Source organism: Oenanthe melanoleuca, chromosome 13, assembly GCF_029582105.1.
Source record: "Oenanthe melanoleuca isolate GR-GAL-2019-014 chromosome 13, OMel1.0, whole genome shotgun sequence".
In the NCBI taxonomy this organism is placed as follows: domain Eukaryota; kingdom Metazoa; phylum Chordata; class Aves; order Passeriformes; family Muscicapidae; genus Oenanthe; species Oenanthe melanoleuca.
The window spans coordinates 13,623,946-13,643,297 of record NC_079347.1 but is presented as its reverse complement, the minus strand read 5'-3'; the positions used below and the strand labels follow the sequence as shown (position 1 = coordinate 13,643,297).

Genomic DNA, 19,352 nt, shown 5'->3' with positions numbered 1-19,352 from the left:
CACTTGAAGGTCTGGTGTGCCAGAAGGTATTTTTACCTGAGTGTGTGTCTGTGCCTTTGTTTCAAGGTTCCCCGTGTCCCGGTGCATACGCTTGCTATGGTTGTACCTCCCCAGGAGCCTGACAGGACCCCTCAAGAGAACTCCCCACCTCTCTTGGGAGTGGTGAAAGGTCAGTATGTAGCCACTCAGAGAATATATGTGGTTTGGAAATGGATGGAATGGGGACCATTTTATTAGAGCTTATGCATAGTGTAGTCAATTCCATCAGTTCTTGAACACTTCTAATGAAGTATAACTTAAAACTATTTTATATAGTTCATAGTTTTTTTCTTATTTTCTTGCATTCTACAGTATAGCGACACTGGTTGTTCTAACCTTATTGTGCTTATTCTCATTTATTAGAATTATGTTTATTCCATTTTTTTGTGGAAGAAAATGCTTGTGGTAACTGCCCTAGTGCAGGCAGATAAAAACATTCAGATACTCTAGGTGTGGTGTTCACTTTTGAATACTGTACATTGGTCTTCTAGAATAGTTGCAGCTATTATCCATGGACTTGATGCACCAACTTTTTGTGTTCCATCAGTAGCAATGCAAACACGTTGACACTATAAAATACCAGTGCAGATCTACTTACAGGAGAGTTTTTGTTGTATTAGTAATAGTTCTCTTGCTAGTGATCATAACATCAGTTTTTGCTTTGAACATGGTCAAACTGATTGGTTAAAACTCCTTGCAGTTATTAAATTGCAAGTAGGGAGTTTGTTTCCAGCTGTGAATTTTGTAACAAAATCTTCCTATCTGCTAAGTCACCTCAGAAAAAGAAACAGATTCTCAAGGGCAAAGTTACAAATTGCAGCTCCTAATGATCTTCAGTTTTGGTTGGGGATCTTAAGCATTACAGTATCCAGAGCGCTGGTGGCTGGATCTGCTTGAATCCTTTGTTTGAGGAAGCACTGAATACTTCCAGAGCAAACCAACAAACATAAACCCCTTAGGGGCACAAAGAAAGAGGGAAAAGCATCATGTACCTGCTGGTGTCTGAATGTGCAGCTGTGCCCCTCTCAATGCATATGCCATGTGTGTGACCTTTCAGATGCACTTGGTGTCTCAATTTCCTAGGATGTGCAACATTTGATATTTTGGATTTCAGAAAAATGAATACCAAACAGATGAAAAGAATATACAACTTCTGGTTCAAATAACCCACCAAAAAGCTTCATACCAGCATGTGTGCCTTTCCAGTTCAATGCCTGTTAATACTGCATAGTGGGAGTGTTCTGGGAGCACGTTTTGTGGTGCATGGGAATCAGTAAGGGATTAGTTGATGCTGAGTCAGAAGACTGAAGTTAAAAGCTAAAAGTTTCGTTTTATTTAATCCAGTTATGAAAAGCAAATAATTGACTGTGGTTTAGGAAGCAGCTCTCATTACTAACACCTTATTGCCAATGTCAGCACATCCTTAAGTGTGTTTTTTGCAATTCTATGATGTTGGGACTGGCACAGGGAGATCTTATTGTTCACAGGGGTTTAGGACATGCTTCATGCATGTCAGCAGAACTTATCTGTGCTGTGTTGTAGGAGATGCAGCAATCCCAAATGTGTCATCAGGCTGATGAAGCATTCCCCAAAACTGTGCAAAGCTCTTGTATCTCTCAGGTCTTTAGGGGAAAATGGTATTTTTGTGCTAAATGCAGCTCATTTTGTGCTCATTGCAGTGCAGAGTTGGTGTGCTATGCTGAACTGCCATTTGTGATTTGTTACACACATGTGGCTTTAATTCACCAGATTTCTATCACTAAACTTCTTGGAGAGGAGGGGCAAAAGAGGGGGTGAATTGAGGTGTTCATTATTTCCGAGGCAGGAGAGCAGTCAGGTTTTTGCATAATAAAATTGTTTAACTGGGGTAGAACAATTACTTGCCTTCAATTAGAAGTAGCCCCTGAGTTTTTGTATGAGCTGTGAACTACTGGGAGGCAGGAGAGAAGAACCTTGCCTCATTAACCTTAGCACAATAAGATTTTTTTATGGACCTGTGGAGTTTTGCAAGAAATGCAGTAGTGACACTTTGTTTCCTGAAGACTTCTTGGCAAGTCAAATGGAAAATTTGAACACATTTAAGTGTTCCTATTAAAATTCAGATATGACATGAGGTTTTTCAAGAGGAATTTATGGTCTAATTTTGAATTTTATTATTATTCTTCAGTAAAGCATGGAAGCACATGGGTTCATTACAATTTGAATAATTGCTTTGACAGAGGGTTTGTATCGATGTTTAGCAACTGAAAAGAGAAACATTTCAGAGGTAACAGTGGTTCTAGAGAGACTTAGATAAAGGTGACCCACCAAGACAGTAACTTGGAAAGAACTAAAGAAAAATCAGATGACAAAAAGAGCAGAATTAGTTGTGGAATTGAGCCGACCTCAGCTCCTACTTGCTTAGGAAGGATTGTTCTCAGTCCATTCCATTTCGCATGTGTCTGTTGTGTCCATGTAAAAGAAATCCTTGTTCAGCTCTTTTTCCTTCCATGGGGAGAGGCAGGAGATCCCTTCCTTGGTGGATTCTGCCCTTGCTGAACAGGGACAGCATTGCTCAGCAGCAGCTGTGGTGCAGCAGCTCAGCACAAAGAGGTTTTTGGGTACAAAACCCCAGTGTGTTGTTTGCACAGGCCCAAGGGTCTGTCCAATGCAGCTCCACGTGGCCCTGCACCTGCTTCCCTGGGAGAGGGGCTTGGAGCCCAGCCCAAAGCAATGCTGCTGTATTTCTTCAGGAAATTATTATTGTTGATAATCCCCTGTATTTTGTAAATGTAAGTGGATGGTTCCTGCAGACCAATGTGCAATGTGCAGGAGCACAGAGTATTCTCTAGATCCTCATCAAACGTGCTGGGACAGCAAGGGATGCTCAGTGAACCTGTGGAAAGCAGCAGGGTTGTTTGCTTAGTTAAAATATTTTTACTAACATCAGGTATTTTTAAACATTTCAAAGTAGTCTGGTTTTGGAGAATGAGGTATCAGGTTTTCAGTAAATTTTTCTCCAGATTTGTTTTACTTCATACTTAACTCTGAAATTATGCTTACAAATGAACGCATTGGCCTAAAGTGAGTACTTAAAACCTGTCAACGTGCTGTCATTAGACTTTTCTAGTGTCATTTTTAAGTGGGCAGTAACTTGCAGTAATTCTCATTTAGGGTACAGGGTTTTTTTAGAATTACACAAGACCAAATAGACTTATTCAGGTGAAAGCTGCCCACATTTGCCTTTGGTCCCTGCGAAGGAGACCAGAGTTCCCCTGAAGTTGTGGTACTTTTGGAATCTCTAAGCTTTCTCACATATTCAACATATGGTATTTCCTGGATCCCCATGCTAAATCTAACAATCTGATGGCTGGAGAAGGAGAGGAAAAACAATGTAACTTCAACAGATACAAATTCAATAACTATTTTTGCTCTGATATCTGACTTCTATGCCTTATACTGAGTGTTGTATCCCAGCAGAGATCTCATGCTTTGTGTGATTTAATAAAAATTGGGGCCAAGTTAACAGTAAAACTAGGAAGTTAAATGACTTTCATGAAGGTAAAAACATTAATTAGACAAATTGATATTCCTGCTTTTCCAGTTTTTGCATTCTGATTTTTACCAGATTTTTCTACTGCATAGTCCCAGCTGCCTGTTCATTGTTTAAAGTGCTTCAACATCTTCTGCTCAATTCTTGCCATTTCCTCCTGGAAACTCTCTGTCTGGGTCAGCAGTTAGCCCAGGTATCTGGGATGAGTTCTCAAGGGAGATTTCACCATCTACGCCTCCTGACTTCTGAACTTTACTAATACTTTCTTTGTAGGCTTAAAGTCTTTTTTTTTTTTTTTCTGCAAATCCTCAGCAGTGCAGGCAGGTGATTTGACACCCAGACACGCGTAGGTCCCCAGGAGCACAAATGTGTAACAATCTTTTCATGGTGGTTTGTGAAATTCTGCTCCTTTGGAGCTTCCTTCACCTGCTTGCCACCAACTAATTCAATTACATCTTAGAAATTTTCCAGTTACATACCATGAACCCACCAGAGGAAACTTGGGAAGAAGACTTAAGATTGGAAAGAAACTCGAATTTTTGAATGGCTGAAAATGGAGTTCAGCTTGGCTTGGTTTCAGCTGTGTAGCCATTGCCTGTTTGATAGCATTGCACCTATTCACTGCAATTTTCCATAGAAACAGCTGCAGGAGTGATAAAGACTGGCAAAATGGTTCCAGGAGGGATACTGTGAACATACTCAAACTCATCATTCAGCCTTCTACCAATTAACCTCTTCTTTATAAAGAAAAATTCAGTATATATGAAAAATCATGCAGCAGATGAATTTGTTTGGGAAATGTAGGCTTATGTTTTTTTCCAAATTAGCAAGATTATGTAATATTGTACTTTGCATTTGTGTGTGTATGGAGCAACTGATTGTTTCTCCAGATCCTTAGAGATGAGTTTCTTACTAATACAGATAATAGTTAAACACTGAATTTTTTATGAAAATTCAGTATAAGTTTATTTTGCTCATGTTGGTGAGGCTGGTGAGTTTTAATTGCAGGCTGCAAATTGAACTCTCAGCTTCTGAGTGAAATCAGATTTACAAAAAGAAATCTCAAGTGCAAGAACAATGGACAAGCAATTGTGTTACAGAGCACACAAATGACGTGGTGATTCACACAGATTTATGTAACAGGGTCTCCAGCATAGAAGATGGATTTGAATATACAAATGTGTATCACACAGCTGACTTTTTTGTTACTGTCATTTTTTTTTATGCTCGAAAAAATGTTTTGGACTTTACTATTTGGATTTCAATCCACTTTTTTTTTTTCATTTGACAATGACAATAGAAATTAAGGAGATGTTAACAAATCTCAGAATTTTGTCTAATAAAATATAAAGTATAATACAACTGAAAGGCATATAAATTAGTTCTTTCCTGGGAGAAGTGATATCCTATGGATTATAAATCAGAGCTGGAAGAGCAACTTCCTTGAGAATCATAACCACTCGTAAGGAAATACGGTATCAGACTTGTTGGTTGGCAGCAAGTGTATAAATACTGAATGTGTTCTAAGAAAAATTAAATTAGAAGAGCTCAATTGCTTGAGAAAGCCACCTGAGGATTACAGAACTGAAAGATATTTTTCCAGGTTCTTGCTCATGGTGTTTAGGGACTTTAAATGTTATTTGCAGCCAGAAGCATTAAAACCTGGTCATAGTGTCCTCTCTGCATGTTACTGCCTGCTCAAGAGACCAGGAGTAATGCCTGGGAGAGGCTCATTGGGGTGAGTGGGCTGTTGCAACTCAGATCTGTGGGAGATGATCTTAGATGTATAGGAGAAGTACAAATTTCCATAGCAAACAGCTGTCACTTCCTGGAGAGAAGTGGAGATCAGAGAAGTGGATGGGAAGCTGTGTTTGGGCAGAGTAGGTCTTACCCTGAATCATAATTCTGCTCACAAACCTGGCTGAAGATCTGTGCATGCTCTGCAAGAATTCTGGTGAAGGCTGAGTTGGACACAGTAGGGGCCAGAACTTGTAGGAACATGGAAATGCAAATAAAAGAGCAGTTGGTGATACTGTTCACAAAATAATTGGGGAATCAGTCCCTCTTTACTCTGTGGCTTTCCTAGCATGCCCAGAACCACTCTGGGTTTGCTGATCTTTTTTTTTTTCCTATAATTGTGGTACTGGATAGCAGGTGGCATCTGTGTAGCAACATCTGGATTTCAGTCATCTTCTAAATAGCTTCTAATAGACTTCTAAGTCTAAATAACTTACTTTCATATTAAACAAGTCTTCTGAAAATAATGAAAATAGTTGCTTTAGTAGCCAGATTGACAGCTTAATGTTGCTAGGTGGAATTTGGTAGTAGGTTGATAGTGTAGATGTCTGCTGCTCCCAAAATATAAATGTACAAAATAAAGTTTAAAAAAAGGTTGACATGATAAAGATCTGGCCTGTGATTTGATTCTTAAATCTTACTATAGTTATATGTTTCAAAAGTGAAAGTGTGAAGTGTGTGTTCATAATTATGTACTAAAATGGGCATGGTATTTTTCAGGATATTATAATATAGAGGAGATTTGGATAAACCAGGAAATGCTACTTTTTATATCCAGTATTTGCTTATTCAAAGCTACCAACAGTGTAGCTTCTCCACCTCTGGTTTGACCTGATTGTTTCGGTGAGCGTGTCAGGTTTAGCAGATCTTTCTTTCTACCCCTTGTCCTCTCCCAGTATCTTCAGAGGCAGGTTGCAACTGTTTCCTGGCATAGAAAGGGCAATCTGAAACCTGAAAAGTGTCCCTGCTATCTAGTTAGCAGCTGATTCATGTAAATTTCTGTACCTTTTCTGGAACTTGAGAGTGCAGCTGGTCTCCTAGCACCTGTCTTCAGAAACTGTGCTACCTTTCTGTGATGATTCCTGGTTGGGGCTACTGTCTGAGCCCAGCCCTGGCTCCTCAGCCCAGCTCTCCAGGTGGGGTTGTGCTCCTGCTCTTTCCTTCCTCTTGTGCTCCTGGAAAAGCTTTCCCATGACAGGCTTGTTTTAAGCTCAGACTTGAGAGAGGGACAGCATTGATACTTTATTACTTGGGAGGCTCCTTGAACTGCAGCTTTTCTGTCCTATAGTGATAGGTGTCCAGAGCTGTTGGGTTTTGGGAATGCCTTATGTGAAGATGGGAATGAAAGTCACAGGAACCTTGGGGGTGACATTAAGCAGAGCAGGGCAGAGGGTTCCCATCTCAGCTGAAGGCAGGGCTCATTTGCAGTTTAGTTTCTGTAGCAATGGAGCACAGCTTAGTTTCAAAACAATGATATAGACAAACTTTTCAGAGATTTTTTTTGTCAGTGCAAATGTATTTCTAAAGAGTGGTCTCAAAAACCTGTAAATTATACTTTTTAAAATTAAAGGATAACCCCAAAGAGGCCATGGGTTAGAGCAGGCTCAAGCTGAAGAGTTACCAGGCAGCAGAGAGCCAGGAATGGCTGAACTTCCCCCAAATTCCTCAATGTCTGCTCAGAAATTGGCTGGGGACTCACTTATGGTTCAGAGGCAAAGTAACAGCAGTGGTGGGGAGAGGTGCTCAGCTGACCTGCACACAGGATGGAGCTGCAGGAGGAGCATCCTGAAGGGTGGCTCCAGGGGCTCTGGGATGCTGGGCTGTCTCCTGGGCTTGTTGAAGGGTGACTATGAGATTCTGGCTGTTCCCTGGGATTAGCAGAATTCATATTCTTCCTCATATAATTAGATATGGTTTGCTTTCCCAGGAGTCTACTGAAGGTATGCAGTACAGAGTTGGTTCAATTCTATTTTCCTATTTATTCTTTCTCTTTATAAGAGAAAAATCTCATGTTTGTGTGGTTTGCAATTAGTTCCTCCAAAAAGGATTTGTTTCAAAGTGAGGTGTATGTGTCTATTGTTTTGACAGCACTGCAAAGTGTAGTTGTTTGTGAATTAATGTATTGGTGAAGGATGACCCAGAGAGAGAAAAATCTGTGTTTCAGGAAACTTAATCCTTCCAGGGCTGGTGGCTGACCCACAGCTTAGTTCTTGCATCCAGACTTTCATTTAACTGTGTAATGTTTAGGTAACTTTATTAAACCATGGTCAAACTGTACATAATTTTAGTTCCCCTTTTAAAGATTAATTATGTGAGTCTGCTTTGTAAAACTTCAAGTTTTCCTTCCTTTTTTTTTTTTTTTTTTTTTTTTTTGGAAGGCTTTATATATCAGTGTTTGGGTAAAGCAAATGAGTATTAGTGTAGAAAATTATTTAATCAGGTTAAAACCTTTCACAATTTTAATTAAAGTTCTGACACTGAAGTAATAATTAAAATTTCAGCACTTAATAGATTAATTTCAGTAAGATGTGACTAGAGTTTCCCAGATGTGGCTTTTGGGAAAGCAGGCATGGGTTGCTTGAGGGCAGTCAGCAACTGGGGCAGGGCTAACCAGGTTTGATGGGCCTTTGGTGAAGGTTATTTGTAAAGTCTTTTTAATGAACAGAATTGTTCATTTGTTACTGGAAGATGAAGTGAGCAAGTTGTTAGTTTAGTCCCAGAATTTTTTAAAAGGTGCTAAAACTTCACACTCCACTTGGAAGCACTAAGTTTGCAGTGGCAGGATTCTGCTTGTAATGTGAATGTTTGGAGAAATCCTAATTCAAAGTATCATCTTACTGTCAGGTTAGTCTACTCTCAACCATTGAGTCTTTCTGCTCCTAAACTTGCTGTTGGAAGTCAGCCTCTGGAAAATACTCTAAGCTCTGCAGCACACACAGAAGAACTTTGGGAACTCAGTAAATCATGTAAATTGCCTTGCTGTTCTTGCTGATTCCCCTTCCTAAGTGCATTGTCACATATGTCAGAAATTGTCAAGGTTCCTTGTAACATTAAAATAGCTGTGCTCAAAGGGATATGAGGATCAAATATTGAAAATTCCATCTATCTGCTTTGTCCTTTCTTGTCTTAACATGGAGTGTAGGGTTTACCTTTCTATGCTTTGACAGATGTGCAGTGTTAGTTGTAAAGATTTTTTTATTTTATTTTTTTTATTATATTATTTTTGGTGGGTGAGAGGGGAGGTTTGGGGTATCTTCAGCATGGCATTTTTTCAAACATTTTTCATGTGCTTAGGTGCATCCAAGCAGAAGTCAAGTTCCCTGCAGGTAGCAGATAAGGACCTACTGCCACCTTTTCACCCATACCAGCCTTTGGAATGCATAGTAGAAGAGACTGAAGGCAAGCTGAATGAACTTGGACAGAGAATTAGTGCTATTGAAAAAGCACAACTTAAATCATTGGAATTAATTCAAGGTGAACCTTTAAATAAAGATAAGATTGAAGAACTTAAAAAGAACAGAGAAGAACAAGTACAGAAGAAGAAGAAAATATTGAAGGAGCTGCAGAAGGTGGAAAGGCAGTTGCAGATGAAAACCCAACAGCAGTTTACCAAAGAATATTTGGAGACCAAAGGTCAGACAGACACACCACCTGCCCTGCAGCAGCAGTGCTCACTTACAGGGGTCTTCCCAGAAGTGGAAGCTGATAAGGGTCTGCCAGAGGATAACTTTTCAGGGTTACCTCAGGTTGACACAGTCTTGTCTAAAGATGATGAGCAACACCAGTCTCCACCACCTGCTGAACAAATAGAGTTTGTCCCTATCCAGCCTTTGCCAGCACCGCAATGTAATTTTTCTGGTAACTTAGGTTATAATGGGACAGAGTCTCTTGAACTTCAGAAAGCATTAGGGAATCAGCAGAATGTAGGACAGCAGCAGCAAATTGCTGGGCAGGGGCTCTTAGTTCAAGAACCAGACGGATTAATGGTTGCCACTCCAGCACAGACGCTTACCGACACTCTTGATGACCTAATAGCAGGTGGGTTAAGAAATATACCTATTTTTGCATTAATTTGTGTGCTCAGTTTCCCTCTCTCTCCTTCCCTCCAAATACGTCTTGGGGTTTTCCAGTTTGGGAATACTTGCTTGAGAATAAAGTTCCTGATTAGTGCTATTAATCCTAACAGTGACTTCCAATTCTAACATGATACTTTTAAATATCTTTTTTTTTTTCCAAAGTGCAAAACTTCCTGTACTGGACACCTATTTTAGCCCCTTTGGCCTCATCTTTTTCTGTGCTTCTTTAAAAAGCCTCATCATGAGTAATTAGTAGTGCTCATTAGGAAACCTAAAAGCATGACAGATTTATATCTTCTGTAGAATTTTCTGTGCAGGCTTATCAGTGACTTTCTTCAATGTGGTAGCCATCTCTAGAAAGAACCAAATTGTTGTCACTTTTATGGACAAACACATCCCTCTCCTTGCTGCTGGAGCTTAAGCATAGCCTGGAATCCATGCACAACTGCTCCGTTCTGTGATGGCTTGTGTTTGCAGAATCCCTGCTAAACCCCAGGTGTTGTACAGGAATATCTGCTGGTTAGATGTTCCACATGGCAAAAACATGTCCTGTTAGCTGGATGAAAAGCAGAAACCCCAACATCCTTCCACGTGTTGGGGTGAAGAGGAATGGGAATGCCCACACATCGGGTTGTGTGAGTCCCCTTGTGCAGAAACAGGGATCACTTTGGGTGACTTCATTTCCTGGACTTGACTAGGATTGAGGTTTGCTGCTGGAGGTATGTAGGATATAGCCAGTGTTGTTTGGTCTGTAGTTTTGGTTTTTTTTATTCAGTGTTTTTTAACTTTTCTTTGTACTTTGTGGCTGTACCCCTGCCCATTATTTTCCTGTCTGTCTCCCCCTGCCCCTCCCGTCTCGTAGTCACTGCCGTGTCCTCTGATGTCAAGGCTTGTAGAAGCGTGCAGTGAGATCTTTGGCCAGCCATTCCTGGGAGCCTTTGGCATGGTAATTGCATCAAACTCATGAAAGTCAAGACTACTTGTGACTTTGCAACCTCCCATGGAGCCCAGAGTTGGTGGAGTACTGGGGTGGTTGTACCAGCTCCCATCTTCTCACTGTAATTCCACTTGTTTTATAGAGCATCAGTTTTTGTTCCCCCTGTTCTGGCATGGCAAGCCTCCCTCCCTGCTCCGTGGTGCTCTTCAGAATACTCAGCCAACATTAAAACTTTCTCAGTTTTTATTTCTCAAAATTTTATTGCTGGAGTGTATAAGGAGGAAAATTTGAACGCAAAACATAATCAGCAAGGGATTGATCTTTAGAATAGTTGCTGTTGCTGAGGGTTGAACATGTCTGGCACTAGGCCATGGAGTCTGTACCCTCTCGTGGTCAGCAGCTCATTCTACAGCCACAGACTCAGTGTCCCCACTGTGAAAAGTGCTGCAGTCCAGCTGAGTGTGAGAACTGTGCTGTGCGAAAAAAAATTGCAGTAGACATTGTTGAATAGACATTGGTTTGCTTTCTGAAAACAGCTACTGGTTTTGCTAAGTAATTAGACATTTTTTGCTAAGACATGAGATTTACTTATTTCAAAAATCACTAAAAATATAGCACCTTCTTCTGCATTAGAAATGACACTTACAGAAATGCCACTTGAGGAGTCTTTAGCTATTGAGTTCCAGAGGCTTCTGCAAAAATGTGTTGATGTTGCTTTATTGAAATATATTTTCTTCTGAAATTCATAAGTTTCTTTCACTTCCCTCCCCTCAAAAAAAAATTGTCAGAAGATAGATATCTTTCTCACTTTTTAAATCCAGACTGTGTAAAAGTGGCCTCCGTGTAAATTATAATCTCCTATATCTCAGATTTTTAGCCATGTAAATACAAAGTATACATTTATCTACTCATACTCTGAACTCTTTGATCCATATATAAAATGCATTTTTCCCACAAACTTACCCATTAGTCTTTAATTTTATAGAGAATTTTGAACAATAAAAACTATTACAAGATCTGTTTTTACATGCCCTCTTATAGATGCCAGGTAAAATGGTTCACAGCTAGTGCCTGGTGCATGGGAAGCCTGGATTTTAGGGAGCTTGTGTCTCACAGTCATGATGTTATTGAAGGCTACCCTTGATCCCACTGCTGGGGCTGCAGTGATGTTAGTGGGTGACTCTGGGTTTAGAAGAGGTATGAGCATTTTTATTCCTTCTGAGTATTTCAGTTTGGGTGGGGACTGCTTCAGAAGAACAGAAGTTATTTTCCCCTCTGCTCTGAAATACATTTTAGTGTTGCTCTTAGCAGTGTTGATATCCAGAGGAGACCACAGAGATGCTCCAGGGGCTGGAGCCCCTCTGCTCTGGAGCCAGACTGAGACAGCTGGGGGTGTTCATTTGGAGAAGAGAAGGCTCAGGGGAGACCTCAGAGCCCCTCCAGTATCTAAAGGGGCTCCAGGAGAGGGACTTGGGACAAGGGTCTGGAGGGACAGGACAAGAGGGAATGGCTTCCTACTGCCGCAGGCAGGGTTAGATGGGATATTGGGAAGAAATCCCTCCCTGTGAGGGTGATGATGCCCTGAGGTTGCCCAGAGAAGCTGTGGCTGTCCCTGGATCTCTGGAAGTGTCCAAGGCCAGGCTGGACAGGGCTTGGAGGAGCCTGGCATGGTGGAAGGTGTCTCTGCCCATGGCAGGGGTGGAATGAGATGAGCTTTAATGTTCCTTCCAACTCAAACCATTCTGGGATTCTGTGATGTAGGAGTTAATCTTTCCAAGCCTCAGCTGGGACCATTGTAAGGGAGAACTGCAATTTCTATAAAGGTACAAATTTGTATTTTGATGACCAACTTAACAGTGACAATATACATAAATTGTGTATTTATCTTACAATTTTGCTGGCAGGATGTGTCAGCTGTGAGGTGTTTAGGTGGTGGATGTCAAGGTGCAAAGTGAGTCATGGCACACATCCTCTCTTTCATAAAACTATACAGAAGTAACCAAGTATCTTTTTGGAAAGTCAGCTAAAACCTAAACATTAAGCAGCTCTTTTCACTCCAGAATGTTTTGTTTGTTATGGCATTTATTTTGATGCTCTACTGCAAAAATCTTGCACCTAATAGTACATTAAAAGTGTGACTTACTGCAGTCAAAATTTTAACCAGGTTTACAAAAGAGAGAGACTTGGTGCAGCTTACAGTGGGAAACCAGTATATTAATTTGGAACACAGCTATCATTTTCATTACTCAGTATCTATCTGGTTTCTTGGAGCCTCTTGACGTGCATATTTGGAAATTCATTTCAGTTCACCTTCTGCATTTTCCATTGTAAATTTTTTAGTTGTAGTATCTGAATTGAGGCTTTTTTCTGGTTTAGGTTATTAAAGATGAGAAACTTTTCTGTGTTGCTGGGGTTTGTCTCTAGTTGGAATATTTTTGTTTCTCTTTGTTTTGCTTAACTGGTATTTTTAGTCAAGAGACTGTGTGTGCTTTTCTGTCGCACTCTCGTCCTGTGAGCTGATGTTTCCAAACTGAAATTTCAGGTGTGTTCTGAGCAACTTTGTTGTTTGGTTCTGGCATTCTGTTTGTAGTTGGTGATACAGAATTATGGTATTTTAAGGTAAGGATTTGGAAGGTGACATCTGAGTTACTGTGTTGAGCATTGGTGTTTGGATTAAAACTGGTTACTGGGACAAACTGGACTGAGGAATGTTGAACCATGAAAGGAGCTGCAGTTACCAATGTGCACAAGCCTCTGCAGTAGCAGTTACTGAGAAGCTGCCTGGACAGGCTGAAAGGCTGCTCAGGCTTGAAAAAGGATGATTCTCTCTGTCCTGAAAATCTCAGTTCCTTTGAGGAAAGAGGAACTGAAATCCAAGTCCAGCATTCCTGAATGCCAAGGCTCTGTCATGACAGCAGTTGGGTAGCCACAGTTTCAGCCTGCAGCTGAAATCTCATCCAGAGCTGCTTGCTCCAGGTGCTGTCAATGCTCCAGAGTTGTATTTGGATAAAATACCAAGTTCTTACTTTTTGTTTTACTCCTTTAATATTTTTTCATAATTTTGAAAATAGTCATCCATGTCTTTAAGGACCAGCATTCACCTTTCAACTCATACAAACACAGACCCTTTGGAATATTGCAAACCCTTTATAGGACATGAGAAACCTGGGTTTTGTCATGTGTAGGATAATTATTTTTCTGTAAGGAAGTCTTTTGAGTATTGAAGTCTATAGACACATCTAAAACTTCTGCCACAAAATTGGTATTTCCCTGGAGTAAAGGGCAAGCAGCATCAGTGCTGCTAAGCTGTGGTACAACAGATGTTCTGTGTTAATGCCATGTTGGAACCATTGCTACAAGGTCATTTTCAAGTTTAAAATCTGTATTTTGCTGTGTAACTAGAGCTGAGATAAATCAGCCCCATGAAACTGGAGGCAGAAGTTCTCAGGCATTTTCTGCTCCGCAGACTGCAAATTGTACTGCTGCTCCATGGCTCCAGCTTGCCAACTACACTGAGGAAATAAAAACCAGCATTTTTTAAATTCCTGCCATTTTGTAAACTCAGCAGTTATACAGGGGATGAATAATTGGTGGGTGTTGTAGGAATATTTGTTAGTTTTTGTTTTAAACCAGATTTTAGACTATTAGTGCAGGGTTTATCTTCATTTCTACTGCCTTTGGTGTGCTCTCTCATGTTTAATATTATTACTGTACACATGAAGTGCTCAGTGCACACTCGTATGTTTCAAACACATGATGAAAATCTAAAGTATGCAAGAAATACTTTGATATTTTCAGTCATGGTTGTGAAATAAAGAGAATTTGTGGAACCTGTGAAAGCAGCACTGAATATATTTCTTTAATTACTTTAAGGCCCTTAATCTTGCTCCAGTGGAGTCCCTTTGCACACCCTGCTCTGCATGCACAGCACATGCATGTGGTTTTATGTGTAGCTGAAAAAATTGAGCTAGTATCTTCCACTAGGAAGAACCAGCTTGATTTAATGTAAATCCTTAACAGGGTGATATGGTGTCTGTATTTTGGAAGGAATAATCTGTAGAAATCCAGTTATTATCTTGCCCTTCAATGCATTAAGCAAGAAAAGAATCATGTTATGTTAATTCATGCTCATTTGCTGCTGTAAGTGATAATCCTTAGTGACTTTTGTATTTCAAACTTTTAATACAGATCTGGTTTGCTCATGAAGATTTTAGCAGGATTTCAGATCTGGTATTTCATTGCTTAAATGTGGTGACCAAATGTTATTACTGGTTTTGCCTGTGCACCAAGGAGAAGTGTTTGATTAAAAAATACAGCTGAAAATGTAATTCCCCCAAATTTCAGTGAACCCCCCCACCATGTTTCCAGAAGCCAATGGAAGTGACCCATCCTGCCCTGCTTCAGTCTGTTTCCTTTGTCAGGCACTGGCAGCTCTATAGGCTGAATTAGTGCTGTTAATGATCATATTGGCGCTTTTTCTAAAACTTTTCCATCTACACCATTACACTGGTAGATCTACATCTACCAATAATTGATGGTATGTAATCTGTCAATGGAATGAGGAAGGTTGAACTGGTTTGCAAAATTTTTTCTCTCAGTCATATGCAGGTTTGAATTCATTCTTCATCTTCCCTTAACACTTGGACAAAAGCAAAATGTTGCTGCTGCTTGTTTCTTCCTGTAGCTGTTAGTGTTTTCCTTTAGTTGCTTCTTCCAGGAATGCTGCTAAATCCTGTGTGTTTTGGAGTAACTAAAGCTCACCAGGTGTTCCAGCTGATGAGGCTACACAATAGAGACATTGGGCCAATCCAGCAATCCACAATTAACAGCAATCCACAATTCTTGTCAAATCCAGCTGCTCTATCAGCAGGGATTACTGAGGCTAAAGCACATAGGGAGTCAGTGTGTAGGTGTGTTACACCTTCCTGGAGGTAATCCCAGCTGATTACAGAGATCTGGGCTCCACTTGGACTCTCATCAGGTTACAGAGGCAGGCAGGAGTCCTGGCCCTCCAGTGGATGTCCAGGGAGATTTCTCTGCTTGTTGATTTAAAACTAGGTGAAAAAAAATCTGATTCTCAATTACTAATTTTTTTGCTTGTTATATATTAAAAAAAAAAAAAAAAAGATAAAGTGCATTCCTTGTGTCCCTGAGCAATGCTGGATCTTCAAGATGACATCTTTTACAGGCTATGCATCAATCAGAATAAATTTTAGGGAGCACAGACAATTTTCAGCTTTCTTTGTTGACTGCCCCCTTCTGTCTGCTTCCCTTCTACTTTCCTGGTTGGTTTAACTCTGAGACATAATTAATAGTGTGAGTTTCTGTCAGTCATCTTGCTCTGAAAACTTTCTCTGGAGACTAAGTGTGCACTAACCTTTATGTGAAAAGATTTGGGATTGCAGAATAAGACTATATTTTTGAACATTAGTTTTGTGTGTTAGTGATAAATAATTCGCCTGCTTAAACTGAGCATATGATTGAACTCTTTTTAACAGTGAAAGTTACAATTAGGAAAGGGTAACTAATCACCTTCATAATTCATACTTGTAACGCATACAGACTAATTCATAAAGTTATTTTCTAACTTATCACAGTTTGGAGACAATGCTTACACTGTTTAACTGCCTCAAAGCTGCTTTTTGTTTTTAGGAACATTCCATTTGTTTCCCCCGTTACTGATTTATTATTAAATTATTGCACTTTTATGGAACTTTATATTTTTCATATAAAATAGGACATTCCTAGGAATGGATTAATAACCTGGTGTTCATTTTCAGCTGTGAATAGCAGAGTGCCCAGTGGCTCCACCAGCTCCTCGCACACTACAGAGTCGCCAACGCCCGAGCCGTGCCCACAGGCAGCCAGCAGTGTGCCTCCACAGTCTGTGCTCCCCATGTATCCATCAGTGGACATCGATGCACATGTGAGTAGTTGAGGTTGCTTGGAGTGGATTTGCTTTAAAAAAGTCTAGTACTGTTGTAGAAATGTTAAAGTTGCTTTGTTTTGAATTTCTGAACATCTGTTTCTTTTTCTTTCCTGTGCGTGAAGACTGAAAGTAATCACGACACTGCGCTGACCCTGGCGTGTGCAGGGGGGCATGAGGAGCTCGTGTCTGTGCTGATCGCCCGTGGGGCCAATATTGAACACAGAGACAAGAAGGGTAAGTGAAATAACACAGTTTGACCCTGAACTACACCTTGAAATAGTGAATTTCGAAATGTGAACTGCATTCTTGCACTTGTAGTAACTTTGGTCATACACAGCCAGTGAGCTGCTGTCTGCACCTGAGTGGGATCTTAAGCAGATTTGTGAAATGTGATGCACTTCTGTCCTTACTCACCCTCTACTAGTGAGCTCAGCAAGCTGGATGGAGGAGCTTTTGGGGTAACCAGGCAGTCTTGGCTGTCAGAGCTGAGTGGTGGCAGTAGTCAGCTTGGGTGTCATTGTTCTCAGGAATAGAGCTCAGCAAAATCTCACATCTTGTAGAGCTGAGAGAACTAAACCACCATGCCACGTGTAGTTCACATTAACCTCTGGCAGTCAGCAACACATGCAGGGCAGATGTGGTCACTGGTTGGAGCTTAATTTAACAGTAATTATGCAGGAAGCTGTGACTTCTCCAAGGAGAGGAGTTAGTCAGAACTTAATCCAAACTGATCACTGCAAGCACTGTTTAAATTTTTTTGAACAGCCTTTGACTGGAATCAGAGCCTCAATGAGACAGGGTCAGAAGAGGGTTGAGAAAGTCTCTGAGATTGTGGCATCCAGCAGGAAACCCCCAGTCTGAGGAAGAGATGTGATCAATAGAAGTCATTGTGAATCCACCCATTTGTGCATTTCTGCTCCTTAATAATACTTATGAGATACTTAAGGTTGCTTTTTAATGCAATCTCCTGTTACTAGGTTTTACACCTTTGATTCTGGCTGCAACTGCTGGGCATGTTGGTGTTGTGGAAATCCTTCTGGACAAAGGTGGGGATATAGAGGCGCAGTCGGAGCGCACGAAGGACACTCCGCTTTCCTTGGCATGCTCCGGTGGACGCCAGGAGGTACAGATGTGCCCTCAGAGGCCTTCAGGGGTTTTTTTGTACAGTAGTGGGTTTCTTCTCTTGTTGTTACATCTGATTTTTTTTTTTTTCCTGGAAGGTTTTTTACCTGTTCAGTGTAGCAAATTTAAGGTTTTTCCTCTTCCAAGAAAAGAAGAAGAAATTTAAGACTTTTTTTTCTTCTCTCCCTTGCTTACCCCAGTTTGGTTAGTTAGTGGTCATTGTCACTTGTGATAACTTGTGGTCTTTCTTCAGTCAGTGTATCCTCACATGGTAAGTACTTCTGTGAGGGAGGCAGATATTTATTGAATAACTTCATTCACTGAGCATTTCCCTTACCCATCTTCCCTGTTTTCAAACCTGAAACAGCTAGTGCAGGCACAAGGAGAAAAACTGGGATTTTTTTGTGGGCAGTAGTGGCTTTAGTGACAATGCACAGGGCTGATAAGTGCAGATTCAATGCAGGACACATTGTGTCTGTCTTTTAAGGATGTTTCTGAGTTCTGTCAGATTTGTATGTGTGTGTTGTTGTCCAAATAAGATTTGTGAAATCCTTCCTGTTTCAGTCATTATATATAGTACCTTAGAAGATGGCATGGAGATAGCCATGAGCTCTGGAGTAGATTAATATAAAGATTAAAATAGTTGGTCAAAATTGGAAAGTTTCCATTTTACTTTTGAATTGCAGGTCTTTAACAGCAAAAGTGCTTCTCATAAAAAAAGGGAAGATCAGCATGGCCTGTAGTAGTAGCATTATATATTGAACAACTGAAGTCTTCTGTTCTTCCTCTTTGTTTGTTTTTTTTTATATGCCAGAATCTACCTCTTATATTTCTGGCTTAGCAAGAGAGCCTTTTAATCTGGCTTGTTTGGAAATCACCTAGCTTATGTTAATAGTAAATTGAGGCCCACTTAAGTACAGTACATCACGAAAATGTTTTAATTTTCTCCCCTTTTATTTCTCTTGAGCAACTCCTGATAGAGGAGTCCTTCCTCATCCTGGTTCCATTAACATCAGTCACTCTGATTTTTACCACGTTTTTGTTTTTTTTTGAAAGTTCATATAATACAGATGGTCAAACTTGGCTCAAGTGTCATTTGAATTCAAGTTGTGAGATGAGTTTTTCTGAAAGAGATGCTCAAATGTTGTGAGACATTATGGGAATAGGGTAGATTTATTGTTTTCAAACTTAGGATTCCCAGGAAGACTTCACTTCAAAGCCTTGCAGTTTTATTTAGGTAAAACAATCTTTCTGGCAGATAAGTGCTCAGCTGCTGGGGTCATGGGCTATGGGGGCTGTACAGAGATAGGGAAAGGTCAAGCAGAAGAGGGTGGAGATTTTCCTATGGAATCTTACTGTTGACAAAGGAAACTGGTTGCACATTGGAAAGATTGTGATGACATCCTCTCACTCCCTGGATAATAGCAAAGGCCACAATATGTCTGTTAATGCTTCTCCTGTCTTTTCAGGTTGTTGATTTGCTCTTGGCCAGGGGAGCAAATAAAGAACACAGGAATGTGTCTGATTACACGCCGTTAAGCCTTGCTGCATCTGGTGGCTATGTTAATATCATCAAGATTCTTCTCAATGCTGGGGCAGAAATTAATTCCAGGTAATGTACCATGTGACCAGCTGAGCTGCAGTGTGGCACAGGGCACTCCCTGTTGCCTCCATCCTGATGCACAGGTTGGAATCTCAGGTGTTTTCAGACCTCCTTGCAACAATCTTTTTACACTGATGACATCTTCTATATTCATGTTATCTTGGTTTTTTTAAATCCTTTACTATCACAAACTTCATCTGACTTATACCTAAATTTTAAGGGATTTTAGTTTGTAAACCTGTTCTTTCCCTTTCCCACCATTCTGAGGTGTGGAAGTCAAACTATTTCCAACAGAACCATGTCAGAGAAGCAGCCAA

General features: G+C 40.4%; 1 protein-coding gene across 1 annotated transcript in view; it reads left to right on the top strand.

Annotated features, from left to right (window-relative positions):
* The window catches only part of ANKHD1 (ankyrin repeat and KH domain containing 1), a 95,263-nt gene that overhangs the window by 53,837 nt on the left and 22,074 nt on the right, over window positions 1-19,352 (top strand). Inside the window, 6 exon segments of the mRNA XM_056502488.1 lie at window positions 67-169; window positions 8,663-9,406; window positions 16,162-16,307; window positions 16,433-16,544; window positions 17,288-17,433; window positions 18,902-19,044. Coding sequence (XP_056358463.1) covers window positions 67-169; window positions 8,663-9,406; window positions 16,162-16,307; window positions 16,433-16,544; window positions 17,288-17,433; window positions 18,902-19,044 — 1,394 coding nt within the window.